The sequence below is a fragment of the Pongo abelii genome, chromosome 2 (assembly GCF_028885655.2).
Source record: "Pongo abelii isolate AG06213 chromosome 2, NHGRI_mPonAbe1-v2.0_pri, whole genome shotgun sequence".
Taxonomy (NCBI): Eukaryota; Metazoa; Chordata; class Mammalia; order Primates; family Hominidae; genus Pongo; species Pongo abelii.
In genome coordinates, this window is record NC_085928.1 from 156,061,346 (window position 1) to 156,075,267 (window position 13,922).

The 13,922-nt window shown below is 36.0% G+C and overlaps 1 protein-coding gene across 7 annotated transcripts in view; it reads right to left on the reverse strand.

The window, feature by feature from the left end:
* Positions 1-2,607: 2,607 nt before the first annotated feature.
* Positions 2,608-13,922, reverse strand: part of PLSCR1 (phospholipid scramblase 1) — a 30,023-nt gene continuing 18,708 nt past the window's right edge. For 6 of the 7 annotated variants that reach the window (XM_002814145.5, XM_009239389.4, XM_054552815.2 and 3 more), the window contains 5 exons: positions 13,067-13,109; positions 9,273-9,493; positions 8,984-9,145; positions 4,437-4,598; positions 2,608-3,531 (listed from right to left, as the gene is read on the reverse strand). In XM_002814145.5, coding sequence (XP_002814191.2) covers positions 3,475-3,531; positions 4,437-4,598; positions 8,984-9,145; positions 9,273-9,493; positions 13,067-13,109 — 645 coding nt within the window. In that variant the 3' untranslated portion in view covers positions 2,608-3,474. Of the gene's footprint in view, positions 3,532-4,436; positions 4,599-6,279; positions 7,621-8,983; positions 9,146-9,272; positions 9,494-13,066; positions 13,110-13,922 lie in introns of those variants that run through there. The other variant, XM_054552813.2, reaches the window with a different exon arrangement.

Here is a 13,922-nt window from a genome sequence, read left to right on the forward strand (position 1 = left end):
ACCTTATGAGGTAGATAACATAATCAATTGACAATGATCTATTGACAACTGAGGGAAATTAAAGCACAAGGAGGAACACAGAGCTTGAAGGAGGAGACAGTACCAGGTGCAGGAACACAGCCCTAGAAACTCAGGCGGTGTATGCTGGGCTAGGGACAGTAAAGGAGAGAGGCAGGACATGGAGGGAAACCCTGTACAATTTTCTGGCACTTTAAGCACTAGGAGCACTTCATTGTGCCCAGAGACATTTTAAATCATTCCATTTTTAACTGATGGCAACGATTCTCTACAGAGTCTTTTCTAGTTACCCTAAAGTTACAGTTGCTGTTTTTGAGCCCAAATGCAATTAAAGCTTTAGTACTTATGCATAGAGTAGCCAGCTAACTTGATGCCGGGGGCCCAGACACTGACTTTCTGGAAATTTGATTGCCTGTGGCTGGTGCTTTTTGTTTTTTCCTCTCCCAGCCTTGTCTCTACTTTCACTTACACTCCCCTCACTCCTCAACCCTCCCCCAAGAGGTACATAGGAGAGGTACTGACATCCCTTAATCTTGTCTTCCTCCTCCCTCCCCGTTCTCCTCCTTCCTCACTGACCACTTACCTAGAACTTCCTTCCCAAGATCAAAAATATACCTCCATGCCCCATCCATTGCAGCTTTTCCTCCTGAACATTTTCCCTAGTCAGGGACACGCAGTGACTTCCATTCACTGTTATAACTCACATGGTAGAAATAAAAAAATATGCAACATTTCCTCAAATCTCATTGAGATTACAAATTAAACTTGAAAAACAATTCCTGGAATTTTCTTAAATATCGAATTTTTCATGTGTGATTATTTTCTCTATGTAATTAGGTAATGAGAAGATATTTGTCTAGTATTTAAATAGGTTCTGCAGAAGATATGTGGGGTTTTGCTCAGATCTTCTTTGCAGAGTTGAAGAAAGAAATGTTTAGATCAGTTTAGTTTTATTTTGCTTAACCAAAGATCCAGAATCCTGTTGAGAGAGAGAGACAAATGATGAAAGTAAGATGTAGCTGTCACAGAGATAATGTCAGTACTTAAAGCCTTATTTTGGGTTAGTTTTGGCACATTATGGCCAGTTTGGAAATCCTATGGCCACCCTCTTCTGTAACTGGCATGACAATGCCATTGGGATTCAGTTATGCAAGTACCTCCACTTTTCTTGGCATGTTATCTGTACCAAGCACATGCTCTAAGTGAGTTCCATGAATACACTTCATCACTGGAACTTGGCATCTGGTGAATTGTTTAGACTTGTGGGAGATCATCTAGACTTGGCTTTTCCTGAAGATCTCCTGCATACTAATGTTCTCACCACTTGCCATTTGGAGCTATTGAGGTCTAGGGCACTAACACCATGAGGAGAGCTGCTGTTACAAGAATTGTGCTGAATATGAAAGAGAGACTCTTCCACATGCCCTTATTGCTTAAGCATACTTTTCTGTTGCATGAAGAATATTGTGGGTTGTTCATGTTATCTTTCAACTCAATCTTCATTACAAAAGAGATTAACTAAATTCTTATAAGCTTCTGACAGGTGGAAATCCTAGTTTCCAACACTGGTACAGATTTTACTACAAAGTGTCATGTACCTTTGCTCATTTTTAAAGGAGACTTGACAGGAAAAGTCAGTTAAATATGATGGAGACAGGAGGCAGAGAAATTATAGGCAGAAAAGGATGAGTCCCCAGTGAAAACCCTACCCTCAAGCTGCAAACTCTACCCTTTCACTTTGGGCCTGAAACCCCTGCCCAAAGTGAGAATTTATATCCCCGTTTTCCTGCTTGAATGTTGCCTTTTCCTAAACTGCCCATGGCCCGCCCTGCCTGCGATCCTGTGCCTATAAAGACCCAAGACTCAGTCAGAGAGGAGTGGAGACTATGGCTGGACATTGGAGAGAAGCAGCTTGACTTCAGAGGGACAGCTTGACAGTGTAACTTCAGAGAAGAATCCAGCTGGAGATGGCCAGACTTCAGGGGAAGATCACCTACCCCACTGTCCCCTGTTCAGCTCCCTTTCCCACTGAGAGCCACTTTCATCAGCAATAAAATCCCCTGCATTTACCATCCTTCAGTTTGTTTTTGTGACATTTTTCCTGGATGCTGGACAAGAGCCTGGGAGCCATGAGTGCAGATATAAAATGCTCTCACATTTGCCCTTTGCCCTTGCTGGTGGAGGGCAGCTGTCCCACATGACAAGGCAAAGGGCCCACTGAGCTGTTAACACTTAAGCCATCCGCAGACAGCAGAGCTAAAAGAGCACTGTAACACATCTTCTGGGGCTTCAGGAATCGCAGGCAATGCCACCTGGATGCTACCACAGGGCCTGCACGGAGTTTGTTCCTGCCTGTGCCAAAGCGGCCAGCCAGTTCCGGTGCTTGTGCACTCCGGTTCCTGCCTTGTTTGCCTATGCACTCCCTCCCAGGGGGAGTTGAGAGTGGCAGGCTGAGTAAACAAAGCACCCCTGTCTCGAGTCCTGTGAAGGGGTCAGGGAAATATCCTGCTTCAAATGTACCATCATTTAACTGAATGAGTGCTCAAAATACCATCTGAACACATTTCGTTTAAAAACAAAAATCAAATATACAAAAAAATCAAGTTTTTATTTCAAATATTTGAATCTAATAGATCATTATTTAGGTTTATACTCTGTGAATATATATATACAATATTATATTTAATTAACATCTGAGTAATCTCAATTACCATTTTCTAGGAAGGATAGAGTATAAGAGCTAAACATTTCATGTAGAAATATTAACTTTCAAAAGTTATAATAATACCAGAGTTTTAGAGTGAAGGAGTGTTTAAAATGTGTCTTTCTTTGGGAGAGAATCATTTTGTTCTTTACTAACAATAATTTAAAAATTGGTAATTTAATATCTTGTGAATATGAAAATATTATGGTATAGATTAGCTTCTAGGAGAAGTTAAGTGTAGCATGATTTCTTGAAGATTAAAAAACATTTAACTTTTTAAAGATAATATGCATATTGAATATTTGAACATAATAGTAAAGAAAATTATCTTTGAACTTTTTTGAATATATGGCATTTGCAAAATAACATTAGCTCTTATGCATGAAATAAATTGTAACTAGATTTAATAGGACAAAATATAATTTATATAAAAATTAATAAGGCCTTAGTTAATATTTGGTAGTAAAATGGACAATGAATCAGAGATCATAATTCAAAGCAGTTTTTCATAGGAAGTTTCATTAGTAAATGCAGAAACTTATATGTCCTTTTTTCTCAAATTCACAATGAGTATTAAAAAATGTACAAAAACCTTTATAAATCAGTTATACAGAAGATAAACTATAATTTGAAAAGCAAAAGTATACAACCAGAGATACAGGCATTACAGCTTAATTCATACAGGTATGAGTTTAGATAGTCTCAATCAATATACAGACTTCAGATTTCCTGAGGAGACTTTCACTAATCCACTACCACACTCCTGATTTTTGTTCCTGGCTGCCAGTGCTTTCAAAAAACATGAAGTCCTAGATAAAAACAAAAGTACACAAATGAATTTTCAACAACAAAACAGAGATCAATTATCAGATGCAGAAATACTAAGGGATCTAGTGAAACACAGTAACATATCTGTTAAAAAAATTAAACGTAATAAGTAAACATACAAAAGCTCTATAATTATATAAGTTCTACCTTTAGCTTTCCATTTTAATAATAAATTCTATAATTCTATTCATTTATTGATACCTGTATGAATTTAATTAATCTTCCAGTCATTTTCTCTAAATGTTACTTTTTCTCTATCCCCATAATTCTCATCTTTGGCTGCATATTGGAATCACCTGGAACACCATATGAACTTCGAAGTTTCTGATTTAGTTGAACTGAGGTATGGACTAGTCCTTGGGGTATTTAAAGGTCCCTAGGTGGTTCTAATGTGAAGGCAATTTCAGAATCACTGGTATATCCAATTATTTCCTGTAATTTGGTAGTTAGGTCTACACACTTGAGTGAATGTACACTCTTATTGTACCTCATACTCCTATATTAGATGGTTTAATTTAATTACTATGAGTCATGGTAAAGTTTCCTTGTTTCACTAAATTTTTTCCACATATGCCCACTTTCAACTTCTTCCTCAAAGCATCTAGGAGATGCCTGATTTAAGGGGAGACTAAAATCTCTCCTTAGTACATCTCCTTAGTCCCCCTCTTGCCATGTGAATATTCATAGACTCCTCAGGTAGAAACTAGTCACCTGTGACCCCAGAGTGTCAGGATCAAATAGAATTTCAGAGCTAGGATTAAATGAGAATCCTGATTTAAAATCTATAAATTTTAAAATGTCATTTTGAAATATACACTTTACTGAATCATTTCAGAATGAACCTAGAGAAAGCATCTATAATCAAGATTAATAAGAACAGACTTACAATGAGGAAACAGGCACCAATCATTACAGCTTTCATTTTAACATCAAGGTCTAAAGGGAACTGGATTCCAAAGTTATCAGCATCTGTAAATGCCTCTCTCAAAAGTCCAGTCCAGTGCTTGGAAATTTTGCCAACCACACACTGTTCATCAAGAGATTTAATCTAAATTGAAAAAAAAAGTATTAAATACTTTTAGGAAACTTAGAGCAAAAGTACTTTCAAATTTGAAGTAAGATGAAACAAATATGGTATTAAAATTATGCACCATATATAACCCTCATTAGATAACTAGAGGCTCCTGTATCTATTTATAGATACATGAAAAAAACTGTTTCATTGTATGGAGAAATTATATTTCAGAAAGTTTTTCTGAAATATTTAACAATTTCTATTTTATATTAATATAGACATTAATAAATTATTTGAATTGACCCAAAAGAAAATTTAAGCAAAAAAGGATATAAATATGAAATGTTTCTTTGATGACATTTCTAGAAGCCATCAGGAAGTGAATGAACAAAACTCCTATTAGACTTCTGCTTTAGGAGAAGCACAGTTTACACAGACTGAAAGATTAAATATGATGAAAAGGCTTATTACCACCCACTGTGAGTTGCCAAACATGAAATGCTAAGCACCTAGAAAAGATTAGCAGTTTGGAGTAAAGGCAAATACCAACAAGTAACTTGATGAAATGCCCCACGCCAAGGGTTGAGGTTAAGAGTGGATAACTAGTGGGGTGTGAATAATAAAAGACGAAGAGTGTATGAACGAATGAGCTCCAAAGTAGAAGTTTCCTAATTTTACAATTCTGCCTGAGGAAAGCCCAGGGCCATCATATAGGGTTGAATGGACTTTGCTCAGACTAAGGCAACTCCTCTAGGAGGGCAGGTGGGGACTGAATGTAGCTGAAATTCACAAAACTATGTACACATATAGTTGTATTAACAGATGAGTGTCCTTTTCAGCTAAATAAATGTGGGGAATCTAAAAATACTTGACTCATTTTATTTGAGTACAAGTGGATAGTTTGTAAAATACTAGAAATAAACATCTAATATGAAACTGATAGCATAATACTGTTCATCAAATATTCATTTCATTCCCTCTCCTTCTGTAGGGCCAGTATACTTCCTGTTCCTTCATAATTAGGCTTGGCCATGTTACTTGTTTGAACAATGGGTGTTAGCAGATATGACATGAGTAGCGTCCTTAAACTTGGCTAAGTGCTTTGGCCTGGCTTATGATCTTCAGTGACAAGCCACTAGAAAAGCATGACTCAGATAGCTGCTGCTGCTACAGTCATAGAACAAATCTACCTGGAGCAGATTGAGGTTAACATGCAGCCTAAGTCAGTGCTTAAATACATCCACTGAAACACAGTTGACCTACACACCCATAAGCATGAGCATAAACACTTGTTGCAAGCTGCTGAGTTTTAGGGATTATATGTAATGAAATACTACTGTGGTGAAATAAACTAATACAAATCCTTTCTTGTACATGTTAGTATTTTTCTGCTAATAGCTGTCATTGAAGCATTTGAAGCTAGTAATGAAAACTCTTATGTTTTATTTTTTAATTCTGAAATTAAAAAAAATGAAAAATGCAGCTGACAACTTACTAGCCAATCTAAACTCAACTCTATACAGATAAAGATATTAACATTTGCCCTTTTTGATTACTACAGCAAGAAATTTAACGAAGTAGAGAATACATTTTTTATGCCAAGGATAAGAAATGCAAATAATGATCTTCAACCAATAAATTAGCATGACTAGATAATTTTTAGCTAAATTGTAGACATTTTGGAATAGAAAATCACTATAATAAAATGTCAATATTTGGAAAGAATAAATTGGTATTGTATAATGTTAAACTTTTAAATCCATGAGTGTAATACTAATTGGTAAAAGCATTCTAAAAAGAAAACCATAGATTCATCTCACAATGCAAATATAAATGCAAAATACTGAAATATAATGACAGCATATAGGATCTAGGTATGTAGCAAAGAAATATAAAAAGTGTATCATGAGTATATTAATAGTTGCTGGTAAGCTATTTTCTTTACTTACTAATGATTTATTTATTTACTGTTACTACACCGAATTTTCATGTAAAAAAACTAAACTAAAGCAAAGAGAAGTGAAAGAATTTGTTAAAGTCACACAGATAAGTGTGAAGATGGGTTTCAAACCTGGGCATCTGGCTCCAGTGTCTATACTCTTGACCATTAGGATTGTCTGCTTTTTAAAAACATATTTATTGAATGCTAATGAAAATCTAGTTGAGAGGGCAGGAAAAAAAATCTGTGGGCTATAGTTGACCATATAAAATTTATCACTACTCAGGATCAATTTCTGTATTTTGAGATTCCTGAAACACAACAGTAGCAGGAATTCAGATTTCAAGCTCATAGACAGAACTGACTGACTTGGTATGTCAGTTTCATGTGGCCATATTTTTTCCCCCTACCAAGAGTCCTTGAAGCAGACAGACTCTCTTATCATCTATATTGGATAAAAGGTCTACTAGGCTCTCTCTTACTCACCATTAAGATAACCTTCTTAGAGATTCAATTACTCTCTGTTTGCTGAAAACTCTCCATTCTTTTCCTCTACATAACTAAAATCCAACATGACCTTAATTCAAGTCATTAACTTCCCATATATATTTTATATAATCAACTACAGCCCATTGATTATATTTTGCTGATCCCTGACCTAGATGTGTAATAGTATTTGATACCTTACTTTTTAAAAAGCAGACTATCATAATGGTCAAGAGGACACAAATCAAGTGTTTTTCCTCCAAGATTCTTAACTTGGCCAATGTAATATGAGAATAATAACACATCAAGTTTATCTCCAAAATTTTTTTCATCCTCAATTGATATCAAATCCATGAATTAGTTCCACATAGTACACCTATGAAATGCCTCTTGAGTTATTCTCTGTTTTAGAATGACTCCTGCCCCTGCTGTGGAACAGGCTTTTATCTCTTTTATTACTTCAAGTTTCCATGCCCAGTGACACCCTGGTGGATTTCATGTTCCTTAGTGGTCCCTCATACTGATAATTTCTGCTTTGAGGTATCAAAGTTTCCATTGTCAACTCTATGGAAAATTCTTCAAGTGACTATTTCTCAGTTCTTTCCATGAGAGTACCTTGATATCATCATTCTAGATAAACAGAAGAAAAGTTAATTTATTACATAGAATGGATGCTTTAAGGTATCCATCAAGAAAGGCTGCCAGATGAAACATAAATTCTTTAGTATCAAATACAAGGATTACACAATGTTTTTCCAGTGTTTTCATTTATTTACTAAAAATAAAATATATGCCAGCCAAACTTCTGTTAATATTGTTCCTTGAATGAGAAATTACTTTTCACTTCTCTGGATGTAGGACAGAGATTCCATCCCTTACATGAAGAACTGCTATTATGCATACCCCTATATAAAATTTTTATACATGCATATTATGCACACATATACATACACACATTATACAATCCCCTTATAAGAGCCTTTTTAAAGTTTCTATATCACATCCTCCTTAGAACTGCAAATCTCTGTCATTAGATTATTAAGTCAATGGGGGAAAGGATTCATCTTTATATAGCTAAGGTCTGACAGAGGAATCAAATACCATGTGATTAAAGAAGGCAGGCAGATCACATAAATGAATGACACTGGATATGGAAAAACCTCAGTAAGGGGTGGAGACAGTGGTAGAGTTCCCATGTCATTATTACAAGGGGAAGCCCCACACATCTTTAGTAGATTTTTACCCTTTCTTTGGAAAGGTGGGCCCAGTTAACCCAATTTTCTGATTTTCCAAGAGAAACAAGAAATCAAGAATAAGTTATAAAACCTTCTGATTTTTAAACATTTGCAATGAAAAAATTTGGATTGTAAAAGTAGACCATCTGTTGTTGAAGAACTACTCTAATGAAATTCTACAATGTATTACAGTAAATATACAAATATTAATATGTTGCAGCTTCTAGTGACCTAATTTAATATAGGGAAAAGGAGAGAACACAGAGAAGCATAATTGGGTAGTACATATTATACTAATTTTCTCAAAACTATCTTTGCATAATTGGGCTTCTTGTAGGAATTCAAAGATGTCAGACATTCGGAACATGGCCTTGAGCATTGGCAGATGATATTTCAGATTTAAGAAGGATCCATATGCTTTGGCAATCAGACTTAGATGACAAGGTTAACGTTCTGTTTAAAATGGATAATACACAGTGTCATCACACAGAAACCACCACGTTTAAGTGATGGATGACTGGCTTATTTTTATTTGACTACATAGGTCTGCTTCTTTTTTTTCCATTTATCATGACCAACAGTGACCTTTAATCAGAGTGATAACTACCACTCTGACCAAAGTTAAATAAATGAGAAAATTATCTTGCTATTGAGACACTGGCACACAATACTTATTTAATGCATTTATAACATCCTGCAAAATTACATTCTTCTTATATTAGGAAAGCAAATCTTATAAACATTATGACATCTCTTACCTCAAAATCAACATCTCCACAACAGCTGCACACAACACATGGACCACTTATTTTTAGTACATCCTCTCTTTTCTCATTTTGAATTGTAAACTTTGGTAGACATGGGTGCCAGGTCTGAATAACATAACCTATTGGTACACCAGGAGGAGCTTGGATTTCTATCTACAAAGGCAAAATAATATATGTAAATGTAATAATCATAATGCCTAGGTTCGATGAAAGGTTCAATGACAGGGCAGAAATTCTTGCTGAACTATTTTACAGAGTGCCCTGGTAATTGATCACAGACCTCCTGAAGGCAGCAGGGACAACAACAGCTGCTACATCTTAGTGGTCTCTCCAGAGTTATGACTTCTTGACCCATATTATTAATAATCCTCAAGGTAAAAGGTCTAGATGGCCCACAGCAATTTCGGGTACAGCAATCAGTATCTTCCGCTGCAAAGTAAACCCTCTGTCCAAAGCTGTTCTTAATTTCATATTTGTTATTAGTTTCAAAACCTGTTAAAACTAAAAACATAAAAGACGAAATCATAATCACTTCTATGTTAAAAATATTGAATTCATCCAGATATTATAATATCTAGCTATGCCAGTTTTAGATGATACTCCAAGTGGCATAAGGAGAAGGAGAAGAAATGATGTTTAGAGACGATCCAGGCAGAGAAAAATGGCAAAAAAAAAAAAGAAGGAGGAGAGATTACCAGCGTATAGAGAAATTAAGTCCTTATGCTGTGGGGAAAAGAAAGAGAGATCAGATTCTTACCGTGTCTGTGTAGAAAGAAGTAGATATAAGAGACTCCATTTTGTTCTGTACTAAGAAAAATTATTCTGCCTTGAGATGCTGTTAATCTGTAACCCTACCCCCAACCCTGTGCTCCCTGAAACATGTGCTGTGTCAATTTAGGGTTAAATGGATTAAGGGCTGTGCAGGATGTGCTTTGTTAAACAAATGCTTGAAGCCAGCATGCTTGTTAAGAGTCATCACCACTCCCTAATCTCAAGTACCCAGAGACACAAAACACTGCAGAAGGCCACAGGGACCTCTGCCTAGGAAAGCCAGGTATTGACCAAGGTTTCTCCCCATGTGATAGCCTGAAATATGGCCTCGTGGGAAGGGAAAGACCTGACCGTCCACCAGCCCAACACCCGTAAAGGGTCTGCGCTGAGGAGGATTAGTAAAAGAGGAAGGAACGCGTCTTTGCAGTTGAGATAAGAGGAAGGCATCTGTCTACTGTTTGTCCCTGGGCAACAGAATGTCTAGGTGTAAAGCCCAATTGTATATTCCATCTACTGAGATAGGGAAAAACCGCCTTAGGGCTGGAGGTGGGACGTGCTGGCAGCAATACTGCTCTTTAAGGCATTGAGATGTTTATGTATATGTACATCAAAAGCACAGCACTTTTTTCTTTACCTTGTTTATGATGCAGAGACATTTGTTCACGTGTTTACATGCTGACCTTTTCTCCACTATTATCCTATTGTCCTGCCACATCCCCCTCTCCGGGAAACGCCCAATAATGATCAATAAATACTAAGAGAACTCAGAGGCCGGTGCCGGCGCTGGTCCTCCGTATGCTGAATGCCAGTCCCCTGGGCCCATTTTTCTTTCTCTATACTTTGTCTCTGTGTCTCTTTCTTTGCCAAGTCTCTTGTTCTACCTAATGAGAAATGCCCACAGGTGTGGAGGGGCAACCCATCCCTTCATTATGCGAGACACTGGAAACAAGTTATATTTTCCTAATTCCATAAATGTCTGTCAGAAGAGAGACTTTTCTGCTGAGAGTTGGGGCAATGCTGTGGGTGGGCACAGTGGTGCTAGGTGTATAGATAAAATGTCCACTAATGCAGGATAGTTTTTGTGTAATGTGGAGGGGAATATAAGAGGATTGCTGTTTATATGCTATGAAATTTTATATTAAATCAATTCGTTTGAGACTGTCTTATAAACCATACTTATGTCTTATCTTTTTGCAGTGCTTTTGAAAGAAGGCAATGGACACGCATAAAAACCGAGGGAGTAAAAATGAAAGATGAATTAGAATGTCGCATTGGACCCAGGGCATTCTTATTCAACTCAACAGTAGTTGTTCAGAAGTGGGAAGTGGGTATTAGACAAAGGGTGTTCAGCAACCAAGACTTAACTCACAGAATATCTAGACCATGGGAATCCTAAGTGAACTCTGCACCTTTGCTGGGCTAATCTCTTCACGAGGGAAACAGATGGCTGCAAAATGCTGATGCTCACATGCTTTGGATCAAGGGCTTTCCATATCTAACCATACATTGGAAACCTCTCCATATTTAAAGCCAGAAAAGAGCAATAACTGTCCCACTTGTACATAGCCCTCAGTAACTGGGGTCATAGATGTCAGAAGCCTGGCTAAAATAATGAGTGATTAAAATAAATACATGGAGGAAAAGTCACTCTATGATGCCTATGTGGAAACACTCTGAGTCGGATAAAGACGGCCTTCACAAGTCTTACCACCATGAACTCCTTTAAGTGTCCTTGGTGGGACACAGACAGACCCTGTACTCTGCATTTATAAGAACCACCTCTGATTTCAACATCTGAAATAGTCAAATGTTTGATGAGAAAAAAGTTAAGCTGATTTTGAGAGGGCATTTATTATCTAATTAATTGTTTCATTAAGTAGCTTAATCTAAAAAATCTCCAGCTTATTTGTAAAACAACATTGGTTTACATAACCTTTAAGTTTCTTTTCATTTACTTAAAAAATGTAAACAAATTGTTTATATCTTTATTGTCTTCTGTGTTTTGAATTGAGAAAAAAAAGTAAGTGCCTAGTTTATACTCAGATTCTAAAAAACTGAGTAATCTTCATCTTTTTTATACCACTCATGAAAAAATAACATAGATTTTCAATTTTGGAGAAAAAGAAACAAAAAAAACTGGAGACATTTCGTTTTTGAAAAATAAGCATAATTAAAAACTATTAGATTTGGAACTTTCTATTTCATAACTAACATATATTTAACAAATATTTATAAAGCCTATAAATCTACAAAAAAAGATAAATAGTGTGCTGTGTAATGTTTGGTTATATGTCTGTTTGGATTTTATAGCCTTACTAATATATACTATAAAACATTAAAAAATTCAGAATATAAAGCTCTCTTCCAGAGAAAGCTTTGTTTAGTACACTAAAAAAAAAAATCAAGTAAATTATAAATAATAATGTGCTTTATAAATAACTTCAATGTAATAGATGACAATTGTATATTTTAGCCAAATTCATTATTTTGCTTACACAATTCATGTTCTAATTTTTACCAGTGGAAAGAAACTTTGGAGACAGGTGAAAATGAATTTAGCAGACATATTCCTAAAAACTGGCAGAATTTTTATTAAACCTTTTATATCCAGAAGGAAAACACTATGGTTCATAAATCTACCCGGGGTCTTCTTCCCCTGGCAGCCATTATAAAACATTAATTGGCTTCCTAAGTTTATTTTTGCACCTAAGGAGCCCTGGACCCAAGGAAATGTCAGGCCATTCAGCAGGAGCAGGAGTGCTCTTCTATGAAGCCAAGCCTGCAGGCTAATTGGTCTGCATCCTCCAACACTGCAGTGCCCTGCATCTGACCTGGTATACAAAGGTTTTATAGGGTTCATCTTAACTCCCAAGAGAAACTGTGGGCACAAATGATAATTTTCCCAAACTTCCTCATCCAAATAAAAAAGATAACTTAACTTTGGAATGTGGCTCAGTGCCATTCTTAAGCTGATCACAATTAGAGAAGAAAATAGCTTAAGTGGTAGAAGTCAGATAAAAAGTGATGTACGAAGAGAGGAACAAAATAAGGGTTTTGATTATTTTCCTTCTAAGTTAGTGTCAACATCCCGAGGGCAGGTGCCCACGGTATTATCCCAACATAACAGCATTTTACCTATTGATTCCTAAATTTTAGAAATGAATTGCTGATGTTTATTATTGTAAATAACTGGTTTAACTGTCCCATATAAGTGAAAGTGTTATATTTGTGGAGGTCGATGTGCCTTTATCTGCATAAACTTCTACTCTTTATAGAAACAGGATTAAAACAATGAATACGTACCTTCCAGAAGTTCAATTTGCTGATGAATCAATATCTGATCTATCTATAACAGGAAAAAAAAAAATAAGTGGTAAGTATATGTCAAATGAAGGTTTTTATAAGCTAACCAAATTAAAATTCATTTTAATACTTTAAAAAATATTTATATTTTTTAAAGTACATGTAATCATCAATATTTAACAGCTTATATTACTTTTTAGTGTAAAACTGAAGTTAATATTTTTAATTAATAAAATATTTATTGTGTTCATTATTAATGTGGAAAAATTTAGGTCAAATAAAATTGATTTACATTGGAGTACCTTTAAAAATTAGAAAATTGAGGTGGCTCATGCCTGTAATCCCAGCACTTTGGGAGGCCAAAGTGGGCAGATCACGAGGTCAGGAGATTGAGACCATTCTGGCTGATATGGTGAAACCCTGTCTCTATTAAAAATACACAAAATGAGCTGGGTGTGGTGGCAGGCGCCTGTAGTCCCAGCTACTTGGGAGGCTCACGCAGGAGAATCGCTTGAACCCAGGAGACAGAGGTTGCAGTGAGCTGAGATCGCACTACTGCACTCCAGCCTGGGTGACAAGAGTAAGACTCCATCTCAAAAAAAAAAAAAAAAAGAAAAGAAAATTGATACAAATGGCCAGTAAGTTCATGAAAAAATGCTCAACATCACTAATCACCAGGGAAATGAAATCCAAACCACAATGAGATATTATCTTTGTCCAGTTAAGGATGACTACCATCAAAAAGACAAAAAAAAAACAAAAAGCAAATAATGGTAAAAATGTGGAGAAGGGGAAATTTGTTGGTGGGAAAGTAAATTAGAGCAGCCATTATGGAGAACAGTGTAGAGGTTCCTCA